The following is a 21,542-nucleotide window of genomic DNA, read 5'->3' as shown; positions in this document are numbered from 1 at the left end:
GACCACAATGCTATGAGATTAGAAATGAATTACAGGGAAAAAAACGTAAAAAAGACAAACACATGGAGGCTAAACAATACATTACTAAATAACCAAAAGATCACTGAAGAAATCAAAGAGGAAATAAAAAAATACCTAGAGACAAATGACAATGAAAACACGACGACCCAAAACCTATGGGATGCAGCAAAAGCGGTTCTAAGAGGGAAGTTTATAGCTATACAAGCCTACCTAAAGAAACAAGAAAAATCTCAAGTAAACAATCTAACCTTACACCTAAAGAAACTAGAGAAAGAAGAGCAAACAAAACCCAAAGTTAGCAGAAGGAAAGAAATCATAAAGATCACAGCAGAAATAAATGAGATAGAAACAAAGAAAACAATAGCAAAGATCAATAAAACTAAAAGTTGGTTCTTTGAGAAGATAAACAAAATTGATAAGCCATTAGCCAGACTCATCAAGAAAAAGAGGGAGAGGACTCAAATCAATAAAATCAGAAATGAAAAAGGAGAAGTTACAACAGACACTGCAGAAATACAAAACATCCTAAGAGACTACTATAAGCAACTTTATGCCAATAAAATGGACAACCTGGAAGAAATGGACAAATTCTTAGAAAGGTATAACCTTCCAAGACTGAATCAGGAAGAAACAGAAAATATGAACAGACCAATCACAAGTAATGAAATTGAAACTGTGATTAAAAATCTTCCAACAAACAAAAGTCCAGGACCAGATGGCTTCACAGGTGAATTCTATCAAACATTTAGAGAAGAGCTAACACCCATCCATCTCAAACTCTTCCAAAAAATTGCAGAGGAAGGGACACTCCCAAACTCATTCTATGAGGCCACCATCACCCTGATACCAAAACCAGACAAAGACACTACAAAAAAAGAAAATTACAGACCAATATCACTGATGAATATAGATGCAAAAATCCTCAACAAAATACTAGCAAACAGAATCCAACAACACATTAAAAGGATCATACACCACGATCAAGTGGGATTTATCCCAGGGATGCAAGGATTCTTCAATATACGCAAATCAATCAATGTGATACACCATATTAACAAATTGAAGAATAAAAACCATATGATCATCTCAATAGATGCAGAAAAAGCTTTTGACAAAATTCAACACCCATTTCTGATAAAAACTCTCCAGAAAGTGGGCATAGAGGGAACCTACCTCAACATAATAAAGGCCATATATGACAAACCCACAGCAAACATCATTCTCAATGGTGAAAAACTGAAAGCATTTCCTCTAAGATCAGGAACGAGACAAGGTTGCCCACTCTCACCACTATTATTCAACATAGTTCTGGAAGTCCTAGCCACGGCAATCAGAGAAGAAAAAGAAATAAAAGGAATACAAATTGGAAAAGAGGAAGTAAAACTGTCACTGTTTGCGGATGACATGATACTATACATAGAGAATCCTAAAACTGCCACCAGAAAACTGCTAGAGCTAATTAATGAATATGGTAAAGTTGCAGGATACAAAATTAATGCACAGAAATCTCTTGCATTCCTATACACTAATGATGAAAAATCTGAAAGAGAAATTATGGAAACACTCCCATTTACCATTGCAACAAAAAGAATAAAATACCTAGGAATAAACCTACCTAGGGAGACAAAAGACCTGTATGCAGAAAACTATAAGACACTGATGAAAGAAATTAAAGATGATACCAACAGATGGAGAGATATACCATGTTCTTGGATTGGAAGAATCAACATTGTGAAAATGAGTATACTACCCAAAGCAATCTACAGATTCAATGCAATCCCTATCAAATTACCAATGGCATTTTTTACGGAGCTAGAACAAATCATCTTAAAATTTGTATGGAGACACAAAAGACCCCGAATAGCCAAAGCAGTCTTGAGGCAAAAAAATGGAGCTGGAGGAATCAGACTCCCTGACTTCAGACTATACTACAAAGCTACAGTAATCAAGACAATATGGTACTGGCACAAAAACAGAAACATAGATCAATGGAACAAGATAGAAAGCCCAGAGATTAACCCACGCACCTATGGTCAACTAATCTATGACAAAGGAGGCAAAGATATACAATGGAGAAAAGACAGTCTCTTCAATAAGTTGTGCTGGGAAAACTGGACAGCTACATGTAAAAGAATGAAATTAGAATACTCCCTAACACCATACACAAAAATAAACTCAAAATGGATTAGAGACCTAAATATAAGACTGGACACTATAAAACTCTTAGAGGAAAACATAGGAAGAACACTCTTTGACATAAATCACAGCAAGATCTTTTTTGATCCACCTCCTAGAGTAATGGAAATAAAAACAAAAATAAACAAGTGGGACCTAATGAAACTTCAAAGCTTTTGCACAGCAAAGGAAACCATAAACAAGACGAAAAGACAACCCTCAGAATGGGAGAAAATATTTGCAAACGAATCAACGGACAAAGGATTAATCTCCAAAATATATAAACAGCTCATTCAGCTCAATATCAAAGAAACAAACACCGCAATCCAAAAATGGGCAGAAGACCTAAATAGACATTTCTCCAAAGAAGACATACAGACGGCCACGAAGCACATGAAAAGCTGCTCAACATCACTAATTATTAGAGAAATGCAAATCAAAACTACAATGAGGTATCACCTCACTCCTGTTAGAATGGGCATCATCAGAAAATCTACAAACAACAAATGCTGGAGAGGGTGTGGAGAAAAGGGAACCCTCTTGCACTGTTGGTGGGAATGTAAATTGATACAGCCACTATGGAGAACAATATGGAGGTTCCTTAAAAAACTAAAAATAGAATTACCATATGACCCAGCAATCCCACTACTGGGCATATACCCAGAGAAAACCGTAATTCAAAAAGACACATGCACCCGAATGTTCATTGCAGCACTATTTACAATAGGCAGGTCATGGAAGCAACCTAAATGCCCATCAACAGACGAATGGATAAAGAAGTTGTGGTACATATATACAATGGAATATTACTCAGCCATAAAAAGGAACAAAATTGAGTCATTTGTTGAGACGTGGATGGATCTAGAGACTGTCATACAGAGTGAAGTAAGTCAGAAAGAGAAAAACAAATATCATATATTAATGCATGTATGTGGAACCTAGAAAAATGGTACAGATGAGCCAGTTTGCAGGGCAGAAGTTGAGACACAGATGTAGAGAATGGACATATGGACACCAAGGGGGGAAAACTGCGGTGAGGTGGGGATGGTGGTGTGATGAATTGGGCGATTGGGATTGACATGTATACACTGATATGTATAAAATTGATGCCTAATAAGAACCTGCAGTATAAAAAAACAAACAAAACAACTAATACTAAACTTTCATTGGGTTATTTGTATGGAAATATGTTAATATAAATGTTTCAGACATTACATGAAATTCCTAAAAATCTTATATTTGTATTTGTATGGAAATATGTATGGAAATATGTTAATATAAATGTTTCAGACATTACATGAAATTTCTAAAAATCTTATATGTTCTGGTATAATGTTATAAGTCATAATCCTAGTTATTACTTTAAAATGTATATCTCAGAAATAACTAATTTTCTTGTCAACTGCATTATTATGAACTTTCATCAAATGTTTTACCGTGGTCATTTTTAAGTCTTTTGTCATTTACAGACAGTTCTGGGTGTACTCTGATGATTTTGCAAATATGTTCCTATAAAAGGGTTTCATCTTCAAGAAATTCATGGAAAAGACTCTGACAAGTACAGGTTTCTGGTAACTGACTGTACTGCTGAACTGAATGAATAAGCATTTTCAGAACTCTGATGAAAAACTGAGGAACTCATAAAAGTGCTAACAAAAGATCAAGATGAAAAAAAACAATTAATTACATGGGACTGAGTGAACTGATGAGGATGAGTATAATTTTTGTGACTTTCTGTCTGAATTTAAAAAAAAAAAAAAAAAAAAAAAAAAAATCCCACAAGGACTCAGAGGCAAAGAATATACAAATCAATTTTCACTGCAAAGTAAAGGAGCTGTTACAGTGGAGGATTACTGGACTGAATGTCATTATTATGGCATAGTATGAGTGTGTTTCATGTTTGGTAATTGCAATCATTGTTGCTTTTGTTGTGGTCATCCATGTACAATGCTTGGTGTCAGTCTATTTATCTCTTGTAAAAATAAAATACAGTGTGTGTGAAAAAAAAAAAAGAAAAAAAAAGTCACAATGGTAAGAATAAAAAAAAAAAAAAAAAAGAAGAAAACCAGAAAATTCAAATATGTGGAGATTAAACAGTATGCCACTGAACAACCAATGATTCAAAGGAGAAATCAAAAAATACCCTGCAACAAATGAAAATGGAAATAAAACATACCAAAATCTATGGGACGCAGCCAAAAGCAGTTCTAAGAAGGAAGTTCATAGTGATAAGTGCCTGTCTGAAGAAACAAGAAAAATCCCAAATAAACAACTAATTCTATACCTCAAGAAACTAGAAAAAGACGAACAAAGGAAGCTCACAGTTAGCAGAAGGAAGGAAATATCACAGCAGAAATAAATGAAATAGAGACTAAAAAGACAATAGAAAAAAAATTCAATGAAACTAAGAGCTAGTTTATTCAAAAGATAAAATTGACAAAACTTTAGCGAGATTCACCAAGAGGAGAGAGGACTCAAATAAAATCAGAAATGAAAAGAGGAGACGCTACAACTGATACCACACAAAGGACCACAAGAGATTACTATGAACAATTATATGCCAACAAATTTCACAAACCAGAAGAAATGGATAAACTCCTAGAAACATACAACCTATCAAGACTGAATCATAAAGAAATAGAAAATCTGAACAGACAGGTCAAGTAAGGAGATTGAATCAGTAACCAAAAACCTACCAACAAACAAAAAGTCCAGACACAGATGGCTTCACTGGTGAAGTCTACCAAACATTCAAAGAATTAATACCAATCCTTCTCAAATCCTTCCAAAAAATAGAAGAGGAGGGAACTCATTTTAAAAGGCCAGCATTACCCTGACACCAAAACCAGAGAAGGATACCACAAGAAAAGAAAATTACAGGCCAATATCCCTGATGAATATAGATGCCAAAATACTCAACAGAATTAGAAAACAAATTCAACAATACATTAAAAGGATCATATACCATGATCAAGTGGGATTTATTCCAGTGATGCCAGGATGGTTGAACATCCACAAATTAATCAATGTAATACACCACATTAACAAAATGAAGGATAAAAATCATAGGATCATCTCAATAAATGCAGAAAAAGCATCTGACAAAATTCAACATCCATTCATGATAAAAACTCTCAACAAACTGGGTATAGAGGAAACATACTTCAACATAGTAAATGCCATATATGACAAGTCCACAGCTAACACTATACTGAAAAGCTGAAAGCCTTCTCTCTGAGATTAGGAACAAGCCAAGGATGCCCGCTCTTGCCAACACAGTATTGGAAGTCCTAGCCACAGCAATTAGGCTTGGAAAAAAAATAAAATAAAAAAGATATTTAAATCAGAAAGTAAGAAGTAAAATGGTCACTTTTTGCAGATGACATAATACTATATGTAGAAAATCTTAAAGACTCCAACAAAAAACTTTTAGAACTAATAATGATTTCAGTAAAGTCAGAGAATACACAATCAATATAAAGAAACCTGTACCATTTCTATACACTAATAATGGACTGTCAGAAAGAGAAAGAAAACAATCCCATTTACAGTTGCATCAAAGAATAAAATACCTAGAAATAAATTTAACCAAGGAAGTGAAAGACCTGTACACTAAAAACTATAGGACACTGATGAAAGAAACTGAAGAAGTCATAAATAAATGGAAAGATATTCTCTGCTCATGGACTGGAAGAATTAATACTGTTAATAAACTGCCCATACTACCCTAGGCAATCTACAGATCCAATGCAAGCCTTATCAAAATTCCAATGGCATTTTTCACAGAAATAGAACAAACAATCCTAAAATTTGTATGAAACCACAAAAGACTCTGAAGAGCCAAAGCAATCTTCAGAAAGAAGAACAAAGCTGGAAGCATCACACTCCCTGATTTCAAACCATATTACAAAGCAATAGTAATCAAAACAGTATAGTACTGGCATAAAACAGTCACACAGGTCAATGGAACAAAACAGAGAGCCCAGAAATAAACGTATAAATATATGGTCAATTAATTTATGACAAAAAGAGCCAAGAATATACAATGCGGAAAGGACAGTCTATTCAATAAACAGTGTTGGGAAAACTGGACAGTTACATGCAAAAGAATGAAACTGGACCACTATCTTATACCACATACAAAAATTAACTCAAAATGGGTTAATGACTTAAATGTAAGACCTGAAACCATAAAGCCCCTAGAAAAAAACATGGGCAGCAAGTTCTGTGACACCAGTCTCGGTGATGAGTTTTTGGATCTGACACCAAAAGCAAAGGTTACAAAAGCAAAAAACAAAGAAATGGGACTACATCAAACTAAAAACCTTCTGCACAGCAAAGGAAACCATCAACAAAGTAAAAACGTAATCTGCTGAATGGGAGAAAATATTTGTAAACTGTATATCTGATAAGAGGTTAATATCCAAAATATACCAAAAAACTCATACAACTCAAAAGCAAAAACAGTTTGATTAAAAAAATAGGTTGGGCTTCCCTGGTGGCGCAGTGGTTGAGAATCTGCCTGCCAATGCAGGGGACACGGGTTCGAGCCCTGGTCTGGGAAGATCCCACATGCCGTGGAGCAACTGGGCCCGTGAGCCACAATTACTGAGCCTGCACGTCTGGAGCCTGTGCTCCGCAACAAGAGAGGCTGCGATAGTGAGAGGCCCGCGCACCGCGATGAAGAGTGGCCCCCACTTGCCACAACTAGAGAAAGCCCCCGCACAGAAACGAAGACCCAACACAGCCATAAAATAAAAATTAAAAAAAAAAAAAAAAAAAAGATGGAAAGCTGTCTAAAAAAAAAAAAAAAAAAATAGGTTGAAGATATGAATAGACATTTTTCCAAAGACGACAGAAAGATGGTCACCAGGTACGTGAAAAGATGCTCAACATCATTAAACAACAGGAAAATGCAAATCAAAACCACGGTGAGATATCACCGCACACCTGTTAGAATGGCTATTATCAAAAAGACAAGAAACAACAGGTGATGGCGAGGATGTGGAGAAAAAGGAAACTTTGTGTGCTGTTGGTGGGAATTTATATTGGTGTAGCCACTACGGAAAACAGTACAGAGGTTCCTCAAAAAATTAAAAACAGAACTACCATACCATCCAGTGATTCTACTTCTGGGTATTTCTTTGAAGAAAAAACTACTAACTCAAAAAGATATATGCACTCCCATGTTCACTGCAGCATTATTTACAATAGCCATGATATGGAAATAATTTAAGTGTCTATTGATGGATAAAGAAAATGTAGTACCCACACAGGAAAACTATTCAGCCATAAAAAAGAATAAAATCTTGCCATTTGCAACAACATGGATCGACCTGGAGGGCATTATGTTATGCTAAGGGAAGTAAGTCAGACAGAGAAAGACGAATACTCACATGTGTGTGTGGTGGTGGGGAAGAGGACAAACAGAAAAACGAGCTCACAGATACAGAGAACAGATCAGTGGTTGCCAGAGGTGGAAGTGAGGAGGTAGGGAGGAAATGAAATGGGTGAAGAGGGTCAAAAGGTACATACTTCCTGTTATAAAATTTAAAAGTCATGGAGATATAATGTACGGCATGGTGACTGTAGTTAATAATACTGTACTGCATATTTCAAAGTTGCTAACAGAGTAATTCTTAAAAGTCATCACAAGAAAAAGATTTTGTAACTCTGTATGGTGACACATGGTAACTGGGCTTATTGTGGTGATCATTTGCAATATATATACATATACACACATATCAAGTCATTCTCCTGTATACCTGAAACGAATATATCAATAATGTACCTCAATTTTTTAAAAAAAGGTTTTAAATGTTAATTTTCCATATCTGTACTCACCTCATTGCAGAACCATAACAAACAGTTCATGGACCGGCAATATTCTGCAGAGCTCACTTAGAAACACTCATCTAGGTCACTAAGAGCTATGTTACCAGTCCTTGGCCTCTTCTCAGTTTTATACACCCATAAGGATAGGACCTTGAAACCTTCTTTATATCTGATGCATATAACACCTGCCCCAAACTGAGCCAATTTTGATCTCTTTCCTGGTAACAAAAACTGGAATTTAGAGAAACTGGTTATCTCTGAGGTTTGCTTAAAATGAGGACAGTGAACTTAGAAGCTATGGGTCAACCATGTTTGTCCATGTGTACACCAAATAATTAAAGCTGGTCTTCAAAAGTCAAAAGAGAAAGGAACGGAATGAAGACCATATGGCTGAGTCCCAGCTGCCCTTGATTTCCATGTAAGGCAGAATGACATCCTTTGATTAAAGTCTCTCTCTTTTTTTTTTTTTTTTTTTTTGCTTTAGCTTGTTTAAGTGGGTTTCAGTTACCTGCAACCAGAAGAATCTCGACTAAGACATTCACATGGAGCTATCGGGAGAGATTTTGCTCTGAATTGGCAAACACGTACGTAAGGAAGGTGGCAGGCAAAGCATGTGCACCAGCCAGACACAAGCTATCAGGAGTGCTGGGCTCTGGTCCTCGCTCTGCCAGGGCTTCTCAGTATGACTCGGCCAATTAATCGCTTCATTATTCTGGTCCAGTTTCCTCATATACCCAAGAGGAAGGTTTCCAACAGGACTCAATAAAATAACTAACAGGTCCAATGCTAACAAACCAGGCACTTTCTCGAAACAAAGCTGTACAAGTAAACTAAATCATGGTTAGAATTCTATCAACCGAATATGGTAATCGTAAAACAAGAAACCACCAAAGCCAAAAACCCAAGAGTCATCCTCAAAACTCTCCCATCTAGTGAGAAACTGAGTCCTACCCCTTCTACCCTTAATCACTGCCGCCATGTTTTCCCCAGTCCTTGTCATCTCTGAGCAGGACTATTCTAATAACTTCCTAGTTGAACTCCCTTAGTCCATCTTCCACACTGCTACCAAAGTGAACCCTGAAATCAGTCAAGTTATTCCCCTACAGGGGAAGTAGCTCCACTGAGAGTTTTCACTGCCTTTCATATGCTGAGTATCTACTTATTATTTGACCTCAGCTCAGTGCCAATTCTGAGACCTGTGATGGCATGTCTATTTCAGAGTTAGAGTGCTTCATTCCTCTTCTAAATTTTCAGACACAAACTACAAGTAGGGTGACAACTACTGCTGCAGATGTAAACACAAAATGCTATGTTGTGGTAGCTAGGCTCTAAAGCCAGCCCCCAGTGAACCACACCCCCAGTATCCACGCCCTTGTATAAAACCACCCCACGGTGAACCTGGCCTGACTTCTGTGACTCACTTCAACCAAGAGAATGTGACAGAAGCGATGTTGTCAGTTTCCAATCTATGCCTTAAGAAGGCTGCTTGGGCACTTCTGGTAGCCTTGGGCAGCCATGTAAGAAGTCCACCCACCTTGCTAAGGAAATCATGTGGAGAAGTCACGTGGGGGAACAGGGGCCCTGAAATGTCCTGAGACTTTACGGAGAGGGAGCCCCAGCTGTCCCGACGTCCCAGGTAAGCCCACCTTTCAACCTTCCCCTCCAAGGTGCCAAGGAGCTGTTCTGGATGTGTTATGGGGCCCCAGATGACTGCTGCCTCAGCTGACATCATGTGGAACAACAGAACCCCCAAGCTGAGCCCAATCAATCCAAAGAATCGTGAGAATTAATAAAATGATTGTCATTTTAAGGCACTAAGTTTTGGGGTGATTTGCTACACAGACAACAAACATCTATTATTTCCGATCTACTCTCTCCTTGAAAGCAGGAAGTGTGTTACATACCTCTAGGGCCCCAGTACCTAAGCACAAGAACTGGCATAAAACCAAGCCTTATAATTTGTAAATAAATTAATCTCATAGAAAAACAAGTTATTTGAAAAATACCACGTGACCGATAAAATCTTTTAAAACCTTGTACTGACTGAGTTGAATAGCGTCTTCCAAAAATTCATGTCCACCCAGAATGTGACCTTGAAATGCATCATACTGGGTTAAATCCAATGACTGGTGTCCTTATAAAAAGTCCATGTGACAACGGAAGCAGAAATTGGAGTGACACAGCTACAAGCCAAGAAACGCTAAAGGGCTACCAGAAGCTGGGAAGAAGGCAAGGAAGGATTCTCCCCTAGAGCCTTCAGAGGGAGCCCTGCTGACACCCTCATTTTGGATTTCTGGCCTCCAGAACCATAAGAGAATAGATTTCTCTTGTTTTAAGCCATGCAGTTTGTGGTAATTTTGTTACATCAGTTACAGAAAACCGATACAGACCTGGAGCCCTGGCGTGGGCAAATCTAACAGGCCCCCTGTTGGCTGACTGACAGGCTGAAAACCACTGACAGGAATCATCTCCTGTTCCTCTCAGTTATAATTTAATTATCTTACAGTCATTTAATTATGACACTTGCAGTTTATGTTCACAAAGCATCCCACAAACGAATCTCATTCGTTTTCCCCCAAAGAATTAGCAAACAGAATTATTATAGTTTTTCAGGTTATAAACAGATGAAAACCAAATATGTTAGTTTAACTGATTTGCCTGTGTGACTGGCCTGGAAATGCAACTTTAATTCCAGCCCTTTGGATCCCAGGAGGCGTTTAAACTGAAGTTTTGCCTCAGGCCTTCTCAGCTGTTCCCCAGACGCCCCAAAGCCCCCCTCCCTTCCAGCTCCCCGGCCCCCAGCACCCGCGGCGGCCCCTGGCCCCGCCTCCTCCCCTGGACAGCGCTGTGGGCACCCGCCCCACCCCGCCCCTACCTGGGGCAGGATGACTTTCTTCAGCTGCTCCTGGGTGAAGTGCTCCACGTAGGCCTCCAGGTGAGACAGCAGCACCGTCCGCACGTGCTCCTCGTGCACCTCAAACAGCCGCAGCAGCACGGGGATCACCCGCGCCTGGAACAGCGCTGGCGAGAGCAGGCGGGGGGCTCCTCCCCTCGCACCGTCTTCTCCCCAGGTCAGAGGGAAAAACAACTCGTCATTTCGGTGAAAGCAGCACGAAGCCCGGCGCAGAAACTGAGCCCAGAGCTTCACACACGTTCTAAGTGCTCTTCTAAATTCTTACGTCCCAAACCAAAGGGAAGTGCTTCTTCTGACCCCAAATTACTCAAGGCTTAACTGTCTGAATCACACTCCACCTTGTAGAAGTGCTTCTGAAATACTCTATCATACTTAATGTACTATTTACAAAGAAACCTCATGTTCTAATAGAATCCTGAGCCGACAGCTCTTTATATATTTACATCTAATCAATGAGGAATTTCATATACTAGATTCAACGGATATGATTGTTGCAATTTTATCCGCAAGCCAGGAAGCGTGTTAAATGCTACAGCAAGAGTTGGTGCCGACAGTCCTCTCCTTCTTAGTAGTTATGGTAGGTTATTCAACAGAGACATGCATCAGAATCATTTGGGGACCTTTCAAAATACACATTTACCCATCCTTGCTCTGTCCCAGAACCAGTGGATCAGGCACAGGCAAATTTTTAAAAAGCTCCCCAGGTGGTTCGGATTACCATGAAATAATCTAGCACTGCTCAAATACGGACTAATAACTCCCAAACTCCGTAATTACCAATAATACTTTGAAAAAAAATTCACCTTTTTTGGGGCCAAGGAGGTAGGGAAGAAAACTCTTAACAGCTACTGGCTCTGCAAACACCAACTGATTAAGCAGAAGAGGCACCAGCCGTGAAGCTATTAATTCCTCTGACAGGCAGCTGACTCTGTCCAGGAGGAACCTGAGGGCAAAGAAGGAAAGCCCGGGAAATTGGCTGTGACTGTTTCAACTCACTTGTACAGTTTAGACACATGCAGCTTTATTCCACTTCCATCAAAGTGATCAATCTGAAATGCAGCTAGAAAAACTGTAGCTAGGTCAGTCCCCAGGTATTTAAGAAAAACACAGAAGGTGTGAGGCAAGGCCAGCTAGTCAGTATATACACAACCTCCAATCCAAGCTAGGAAAATTTTTTCAACAAACGGCCCCTCATTAATAGCAAGAGTGTCTTCTTTCCCCGCTAATAAGCCAGAGGCTTTTTAGTCAATAAACGGTACTTTCTCAAGTTTAAAAGATGTAGGATATTACATTATCTAAAGTTTCCATGGTAAACAAAATACTAGCTTTTGTTACTCAACTTATTAAAACAAGCTATGTACAAGCACTTAGGAAATACACAGATATCAGGTGTAAGCAGTAGTAACACGCCACTATACAATCACCCTGAGCAGGTAATCCTGCCTCCTCCTTAATCGGGAAACAGGCCCCACCATGCTTTATCTCCTGCAAGCCCCTCGGCCACTATCGACAAACGGGTCCACACCCAAACTCACTCCCGGCTCCTTTCCAGGTTCCATGGATGCGAGGGCTTCCTCTTACTGAAGGTCACCCCCACTGAGCCATTGCCCCAACACCCCCTTCTCCCCCAGGGCCATGCACCGACAGCCCCCCAACACAACTGCATCTTCAACTCCTCCCTCACTCCCCCACCAGCTCCATCCCCTCAGCCTACAAACATGCTCCAGTCTCTTCCAGCCTTAAAAACATCCTTGTTAAAAAGAAAAAAAAAAATCCTTCCTTGACTCCATTAGCAACTCTTTAGCAATTCTATGTTCCTCTTCTCCGAGCTTTTCAGGAGATTTTACCCAAAGTCCACTTTCTCACCTTCCACCCACTTCTCAATTCACTGCAGTTTGATTCGCTCTGCTGAAACAGCTCCAAGACAAGGTCATCAGTGTTCTCCTGACTGCTAAGTGAACAGGTATCTGTTGACTGCTCCTATCTTTCTGAAATTTTCTACTCCTTTGGAATACCAGCATTCCTGGCTCTCTCTCAACCTCCTCCAACCACTGCTTCTGTCTCATTCATCAGCCACTCCCTCCCCACTGGCCCCCTTACAAGGTTGGGTGCCCCAGGGTTACATTTGGGCCACTGTCCTTTTCATGTTACCCACTTTCTATGGGACAATGTCACCAACTACAGGCTGACGAAGCCTCACATTCGCCTCTAGCTCATCAGCTTAAGACCTCTCTCCTGAGCTTCAGACCCATCTGCCCAAATGCCCACGTACATCTCTATCTGAAGTCCCACAGACACTTCAGACCAACACACTGAATGCCAAATTCTTCATTTTCCCTGCATGAAGGTTCTCTCCTCCAGTATTCTCTAACTCTTTTGGTGATAATCACTAAGGCTTGTCGGTCTGTTTTAATATTTCTTATCGGTGTCTTCTTCACTGTACCATCACTGCCCTTACATGAGGCCTCACATCTACTACCTGGCCTACCGCAGTCTACCAACCGATCCAAGCCTGATGTGAAATAAACCTGTGCCCCCCATAGCAAACAGAGTGATCCACCCAAGAGGAGACAGCCATCTCACAGCCCGTTTTCACTCCTTTGATGGTTTCAAGGCCTGAAGTCCACTGCTTACCAGTAGTGTCAATACTCCTAACTGCCACGTCCAAGGGTGCCCACCCCTTGCCCTCCAGCAGGACCCAAGCGCTCATCATTCCTCGCACAAGACATACTGTGTCCTGCCTCTGTGCACCGGTTCATGTTGCTCCTCTGCCTAGAATACCTCTTCTCTAACCTCCTTCTCCCCCATCCTCTGTTGTTCTCAGGACGACCCCCCCCTCAAGCTCCATCACTGTTTAAGAGTTATCAGTCTGTATTTGTTTCCCTCACCAGAACTATCCATCTCAGGGCCTAGAAAAGAGCCTGACGTATAGGAAATGTCACTAAACTTTAAGAAAACAAATGTCTGACTCATTCTCTCTAGGACACCTGAAGTGATTACATGGACTTAATCCAAGTTACGGAATTTTAAGGCATGAATTTTCTAAACTTACTTGAAAAATTCAGCTTTTTCCTCTTCACTCTTCAATGTTAAACTTTTCAAGAAATTCACAACTTCTAGAAAATCATTCCTAAATGCCAAAAAAAAAAAAAAATGCAGGACAACAGATTAAAGATGGTGTGTCAAATATTGAAGCCATAACCACAGACCACACCACAATAATATTCAACAAAGAAACATTCCCCTGTGCCACTTGGAAGATTCTATTATAACTAAGTAGCTTGTAAGACAAATACTATGGAACAAGTCCACAGGGAATTTAATATTTTAAGAATATCAAAGAGATCTGTCAAGAGGATACACGCTTAACCACACACACATGTGCGTACACAAACGCTAACAAACGCTAACAAACACTGCGGTTTCAATCATCATCATAATCATCCAAACTTTTTGTTGTAATAGGATGTGGTTACATGAACTATCCTGGGAGAAATGGTATTACCATTACAAAATAGTTGCTGATTTTCAAGTCTCCTTTGGTGAAAACTATTAAAGAGGGTTGCGGAAAGAGGAATTTCTGGTACAAGTCATAGGGATCTTCTCAGTTCTCCTGCTGTAGTTGTCTGGTCACTTTTGCAGCCAGGCAGGGAAGAGGGTGAGAGGAGTGGTCAGTTTCCTGCAGGGTCTCCAGAGAGTCCCGAGGCCACTCAGCTCCAAGCGAACGTCGCCCCTGGAAAGGAGGCTTCAGCAGCAGCCTGCGGCCCCCGCCAGGACAGCTGACCTCCTGGGTCTCCACTCCTCACATTGACACCTGTCTCCCTCTGGCTCAGCGGCAGAGAAAAAGCACAAATGCCTAACTGAAGTGTAATCAGATTGGCTTGGCTGCCTCAGTGGGAACTGCTGGCCCTCCTCCTGCTGCCGCCTCTGGCAGGGCTTTCCCCTCACGTGTAACAATCAGATTTGGGGGAGAGGGAGCCGGTGTGTGGTTTTGGCTTCCCTCTCCCGTCTCTGTTTAATACACAATTCTTACTAAAGAACTCTTATCACACATAGTAATGAGAGCATCTATTTACTGTAAAGGATTCTTCTTTGTAGACATTCTATACCAAGATAAATAAAGTATCACTATGAATCACCCAAAAAGACATGGAAATACCTTGGTTAAAAGACTCATAATGGGAAAGGTTTGAACAGTTTCCCTGGAGCGTAAGTGACAAAACCCTTGTAACTACAAGGAAAATACCCTCTCTGCCTTGTTTAATAATATACCCGCCCCCATCCTTAGAGGTAACTGTTCCCCTCCAGGGATAATATTAGTTTTCCCTTCACTCTGGTTTCTCTCAGGCTTTCCGACTGCAAACACATAGGATTTTTAGTTTCACAACTGACATAAAATTGATTTTGCTAATAAAAGTCATGAATGTGGAGTTAACCTGTGCAGAAGTTCTGCAGTCATGGAAATTAAAAAATAAAGGACACATAATTAAAACTAACCTGGAAGAGAGGTTCAAAAACACCTCTGAATCCAGTGACAGTATTAACAGCTACACTGTGCCCTCCCTCTAAATTGACTTCTTTGCTCTTCCATCACATATCACTACTAAACAAAGAAAACAATCTTCTGCCTGAAGAAAAATCAGCTCATTTCCACACACCCCCCCCCCCACCGCCCAAGTAAAATTCAACAATAACAGACTCGTATCACAATGGCAGCAAAAAGGAGAGGCCATGTTTATTAAGTTCCTCAATTAACTTTCAACTGTAAACCACTGGACACAGCCTAGCTTCTTCCCATTCAGAAGCCCTAAGTAATCCAGCTATAGTTTCTAGACCCAGGCCCTCCATGACAATCAAGGAGTTCGAAAACTTCCTATCTGTGATAGGAACCTGAGAGGCAACCTGATTTCTCCCTCTGTTTTCCCAGGTGGACATGATTCACTCTCTTCTAATAATGAAGGACAGCAAGAGCAGCGAAAGGGACCGCATCATTTGGTCCTCCAAAACCCAGCGCTGGCGCATAACCTGCAAGAGAGCAGGCGGGCATCGGCGGGGAGCAGCCAGCGTGTCACCCCGGGCGCCCTCACCTGAAGAAGTCGTGGGACAGGAGGGTGTGGAGCGCTGGCCGACAGTTTGGAGTGGGATGCAGCAGGGTTGAGTGCAAGGTCTGCTGAAAGCTGGAGAGAACATCCGCTGAAACTGAAATCCAGAGCGACAGTTAGTTTCCAAGGCCGTCTCCCTCTTTTCAGGACCTCTATAGCTGGAGACTGACGAGAGCAAAAACCAACCTGTAAAAGCCCAAACAAACAAAGCCCTGGCTGTTGCTGAACAGCTTCCTGCTTGCCTGAAGCCAAACTCCTTGGCAGGTGTAGAAAATTGTCCTGCCAACACATCCAAGCCCCTGCTCACGTGCCTCCCCTTGGAAGCCCTCTCATTTCCCGACTGTCAGTTTAACTCAGCTCAGGCCCAGAGGAGGAGGTTTAATAAGCGGCAGGTTTGAGGGCCTTTTCAACCAAGTCTCCTCACCCACAGAACACAGGAAGTTATCTGAATGACTATATTTTCAATTCTCTCGGGGGTGGTACATAATTGCCACCATTCTAGACATAGGGAAGAACAGTGAGTTCGTCATCCACCAAGAACGCCTTAGGGTTTAATTCTCAAGTGTTTAGGCTGGGACAATGCAGAGCTGACAGCCGAATGGTGCTTGTGACTGCAGAGCATCGCGTGAACTGGGAAGAAGAAACCGCGTCAGAGCTGCAGCAATGTGAGATATAGGCCGGTAAGGGGCCTAATGGGACATGGACCCCAGTACACTTAAAGGGTGGACGACTGAAGGCCTGGCGTGGCTGGAGGAGAGTGAAGCAGGCTGCCAAGCATGCCGCCAGAGAGCTCAGAAGAGACCTATGGGTTCAGTGGCCTGGGCTTTGAGGGCCAACAAAAGAAAAAAGTATGAGTAAATGAAATCACAAAGAAAAAAATCAAAAGGACTTTGAAAAAATAAAGATAAAGAAACGTTAATCTTGATTTAGAAATTAATAAAAAACTTTGAATCTTCCTCTACTCTTCAGATCATTACATATACATCAATAACAGCGTTCACTTACTTAGTGGCTGGCTTGATAAGGAATCGTCTTTAGACCATAAATACCAATTAATAAGATAATAACATATGATATTCATAGCCATAGTTCAAAGTGCTTCCTACTTAAAATTCTTTTAACTATGCAAAGTAAAGAAACCCAAAGCTTCTTCCCTCACTGCTATGAGGATCTGCCCTAAACAACTTACTTGGTAAGCAACAGCTCCTTACTATGATCAAAGACTGCAGTGCTTTGAATACACACAGAACAAGCCACGGATGATTTTCCTACTTAGTCTGTGGATGCAGTAGCGTAACTCCAACTCACCCTGTTCACTTAAGATTGTGAGCAAACTTTCCACCAACGTCCCAAAAGAATACGCATCCCGAGCATGTCCGTGTGACTCTGGCAGAGTTGTGAATTCTGGAAACTAAAAGCAGTAAAGACCATTAAAACCAGAGGATCTGCTTTACAAACCATTTCTACTTTTCTCTGAAGCACTTTCTCCCATTTTCATTATACTCAAAGCTCACTACATATTACCACACACAAATTTATAGGCTCTTAAAACTATTAGTGAATAGAATTTATCAAAGATACTAATAATATCAAACAAGGGCAAAAAGAAAAAAAGGTCAGAATATATGTCTGTGGCTTTGAAAAATATTTTTGACTGCAAACCAGAGAAAAAAAATTATCATAATTATCATTATCAACATATGCATATACATGTATAAATACATATCAGAAACAAAAATTTCATAAAACAGTACTTAGCTTTACTACCCAAGATGTCCAATGATATTTTCTATTTTATTCCTTTCTTTTTCTCCCTTAAAATGCTGGTCAGGACCCCTAAATTGATTCAAAACCCACAAATCATCAGTTTGAAAAACACTACTATATATACATAGTACTGATTTGAATAAACCTGAGTTATTTCAAGTCTTAGGTTTATACTTAAGTTTATAGTTGGGTTTGTATTTCCTGTAAAGCACACTAAATATGTCTTCGGGGGTCAATGTCTATAGTGGTTAAGAACAAATTTAGAGAAAGCAGCTGCTTTTGAATTTACTGGTAAATACACTCTTTCTTTACCAGCACCATAATATTAATAATTGCTCTTCCTTACATCTTGGAATCCCAACTAATGGCCAGATAGGCAGATGACCGGTTGGGTGAAGTACAGAAAAGGGCTCGGGTCTTGCTTCCTCAGCTCTCATGGCTTCCAATAATGTACAAAGACTTACCATGAAATAGCTATGAAGTGCCAACCCTGCTCACTGAGGTACCTCTTATCTTTAAGCACTATCACGGGTGTCTATATGACCAAAAAATGTAAGCTGAGTGTCAAGAAAAAGGCTTTCTGCTGTGATGATACAATAAATCTTAGAAGCCTTCAAGGCCAGAGGAATTATGAGGCGTCTATAACTTAGCAAAGAAAGAGGTGGGCAGAGGAAAGGTTTTTTTAAAGTTTCATACTCAGTTACACAAAGAAGCCTTCATTACATCTGAAGCGTATCCTCTTACCATCTCTTCAGGAGGGATAGATGCTGGGTCCCTTACTGACCGAATACTCCTCAGAAACTAGACAGAGAAATAAATTAAGGAAAGTAATTCAAGCGTATGTTTGGTGAACCAATCTCTTACATTAAGTTACAAAAGCAAAGAGCAATGGAAACAGCAGCAATGAAACCTTCAAACCAATGCCACACATTAAATGCATAAATTTAAAATCTTGATAACTAAAAAATGTAGACACAGTACCTGGCATGGCACAAGGCTTAGTGGAAAATAAATTATCAGTTCCCTTTCCTTTCCCCTTCAGCTGGTTTAACAGAAACCCTCTGGTGTTCAGAGGCATCTCTGTAACTGATTTCCTTATAAGGGAATTAGAAATACTTCTTTCTCATCCTGCATAGATATTAACACATAAAAGCCTTCTCTAGCGGAGAACAAATCTATCATTAATCTGCTCACTGAGTCAAGTCAATCATAAGGTTTGCTCTCACATGAGATATATGAGGACCTTATAAACTACAGAGACAAAGCCAACATCCACAGAACAAGTACATTCATTCACTGATTCAAAGATTATTTTTCAAGAGCTTATATGTCCCAAGCGCCATTTAGGGCACCAGGAATACAAAATGAATGCAATAAATCCCCGCCCCCAGCCAGGTGCTCGCAACCTAGAACGTAAACTAAGAACTTCGATAACATGTGCTGGCTGAGTGCCATGGAAGCCCAGGAGGGAACTACTCTTGTTGGGTAGGGAACGCCTGGGGGAGGGCTTCATAAAGAGGAGACTTAGCCAGATCTAGACTTCAGCTAGGCGTCAGCCCGATCTTACATCCTGCAGAGAACCCAGGGGAAGAAAGGCATCCCAGCAACAGAAAGAAAGAAGGCACACAAAGAAAGAAGAGGGTGAAGGAGGACCACCCGTGAGAACACAGCTGAGCTGCGTGGAACGGGATGCAAGCGGAGTGTAGCTCAATAACTGAGTGGTATACGGAGCTAAAGGCAGGCTGGGGAGGAGACTGTGAAGGGCCTTGTATGCCATGGTAAAGAATCTGGGATGAACCCCACAGGAAGAATTATGTCCTGGTATACTAATTAGATGGAAGCTGACTTCTGAGAAGAAAGTGATCAACAGGGGCAGAAATAATAAAGGAATGTCTTCGTGGTGGAAGGAGCATTTGAATTGAGCCAGAGCCCCTGAAGGTGCACATGCAACAAGGCCCCCGTGTGGAAGCTGCACACAAGGGAACAAGGGAAATTAGGCCGAGCCAGGAAGTCAGGGAGTCACCCTGTCAATAGGGAAATTATGATGGGAGTGGTTTTTCTGTTTTAAAAAGAGTTAAGTCTAGTGGCAACATGCAAGATGGTGAAAACAGGAAACAAAACAGAGAATAGCAAGGTTGCTCAAGCCAGGAGGGGAATATGTAGATCACTGTCAGACAAAATTACTGTTCAAGAAGTACCACAGGCAGCAACAATACAGCCCACTAGGAGGAGCTGAGATGCACAGCTCCTGATGCCAGCTCTTAAGACATGACGTATGACTCTGGACAACTTGAACGATTGTTCAATGAACATTTCTAACGTACCTAATATGTGCCAGGCACTATTCTAGGTGGATATATAAAGATAAGTATACGAGACTATCACCCTCAAGAAGCTCAACCACTAGTAAAGAAGACAGACACATGAAGGTGATTTCAACGTTAAACATTCAATGGGAAAATTAAGTACAGGCTACTACAGGAGCACAGAGGACGGGCATTTAATTAAAAATTTGACTAAGCCACTCTACCTCTTTCAGTCTGATTCCTCAACTATAGAATGAGGAGAAAAGAAAAAATGACTCCTAGTCTCCCCCTGGAGAGTAAAATCCCACAATTCTATGAATATGAGTATTGACAAAAAAGTCAAGTCTCCGAATCTGAGATCACACTAACATTGAAGGAAAGTCCCTAGGGGAGAACCACACACCAAAATGCTATCAAATTCTGAGTAACAAAGAGGGCCTGTCACCTGGCTTACCTCTGGTGTGGCCTGAGGAACTTTACAGACTGTTTCCATTCCTCCCAGCTTCCAGTGCCCATCTTCACTCACAAACACAGATGATAAACAGACATTGTTGTGTGTGAGGTGTCCCTGGAAAAAAAGAACAGGAAGAAGACTGCCACTCCAATTTTCTGAGTAGAAGTTTTAAAAAACTAAGTACTCATCACCAAAAAAAAAAAAAAAAAAAAAAAAAAGTTATGGCAAGTCTTCCTACTTGTGGCATAATAAACAGAACTACAACTTTAAGGAATGACGAATTGAATGAGGCTGCTTAAACATTATGAGGTTAGAAAAAAGGGAAAAAACACAATAGAAAGGCTTATCTCCCCCTGCCTGGTGAGGCAGGTTAATAAAGACGTAAAAGCCACTGCACAGATATTACACAACCCCATCTCCATGGGAGTCAGGAGATACAAGTGTCCTTAAACATAAATTTGCAAGTCTTTTTAACCTACATTGTATGCTTCAAATGCCTTTAAAGGTACAATTTATCTTTGCTCCCATAGGTTATTGTATTAATTTTCTCCTCTAAATTCTTTCTCACCTACATTCTATCACGAACCCAGATCCACTTCACCTGAAATCTTGTCAGTAGGCATTAAAAAAATTCTGCCTGAAGAAGAGGAAAATGGAATGATAAGGACCACCAGAAATATCCCACAGACCACAGAAGAGCCAAATTTAAAACTATAAAAAATAGTACAGTCAAATAAATGAGAGGGAAGAAGAAAACGAGAACAGGGTTGAAGTATGTTTTTCTCCAAACCAGAAATTATTCCAGTAGATAAGTGCATTTTAAATATTCTACCCACCAGATCAAATATGTACACGTTTTTATATAAAACACTCCAAGTTATATATTTTTTAAAGGAAAGCTTAAAATAGTATGCATGGTGTGTTTCCGCTTGAGAAAAAGCAAAGGAGAATAAGCACAGAGATATCTG

General features: G+C 40.4%; 1 protein-coding gene across 9 annotated transcripts in view; it reads right to left on the bottom strand.

Moving 5' to 3' along the window:
* Positions 1–21,542, bottom strand: part of SCYL3 (SCY1 like pseudokinase 3) — a 46,630-nt gene that overhangs the window by 9,324 nt on the left and 15,764 nt on the right. For 7 of the 9 annotated variants that reach the window (XM_082437705.1, XM_082437704.1, XM_082437708.1 and 4 more), the window contains 7 exons: positions 20,575–20,688; positions 18,559–18,615; positions 17,356–17,458; positions 16,033–16,144; positions 13,998–14,075; positions 11,749–11,888; positions 10,907–11,091 (listed from right to left, as the gene is read on the bottom strand). In XM_082437705.1, coding sequence (XP_082293831.1) covers positions 10,907–11,091; positions 11,749–11,888; positions 13,998–14,075; positions 16,033–16,144; positions 17,356–17,458; positions 18,559–18,615; positions 20,575–20,688 — 789 coding nt within the window. Of the gene's footprint in view, positions 1–10,906; positions 11,092–11,748; positions 11,889–13,997; positions 14,076–16,032; positions 16,145–17,355; positions 17,459–18,558; positions 18,616–20,574; positions 20,689–21,142; positions 21,187–21,542 lie in introns of those variants that run through there. The other 2 variants (XM_082437712.1, XM_082437709.1) reach the window with 2 other exon arrangements.

This window comes from Balaenoptera physalus (assembly GCF_965194825.1).
Source record: "Balaenoptera physalus genome assembly, chromosome: 1".
In the NCBI taxonomy this organism is placed as follows: Eukaryota; Metazoa; Chordata; class Mammalia; order Artiodactyla; family Balaenopteridae; genus Balaenoptera; species Balaenoptera physalus.
The sequence above is the reverse complement of the archived record's forward strand: the minus strand, read 5'-3'. Positions and strand labels throughout refer to the sequence as shown.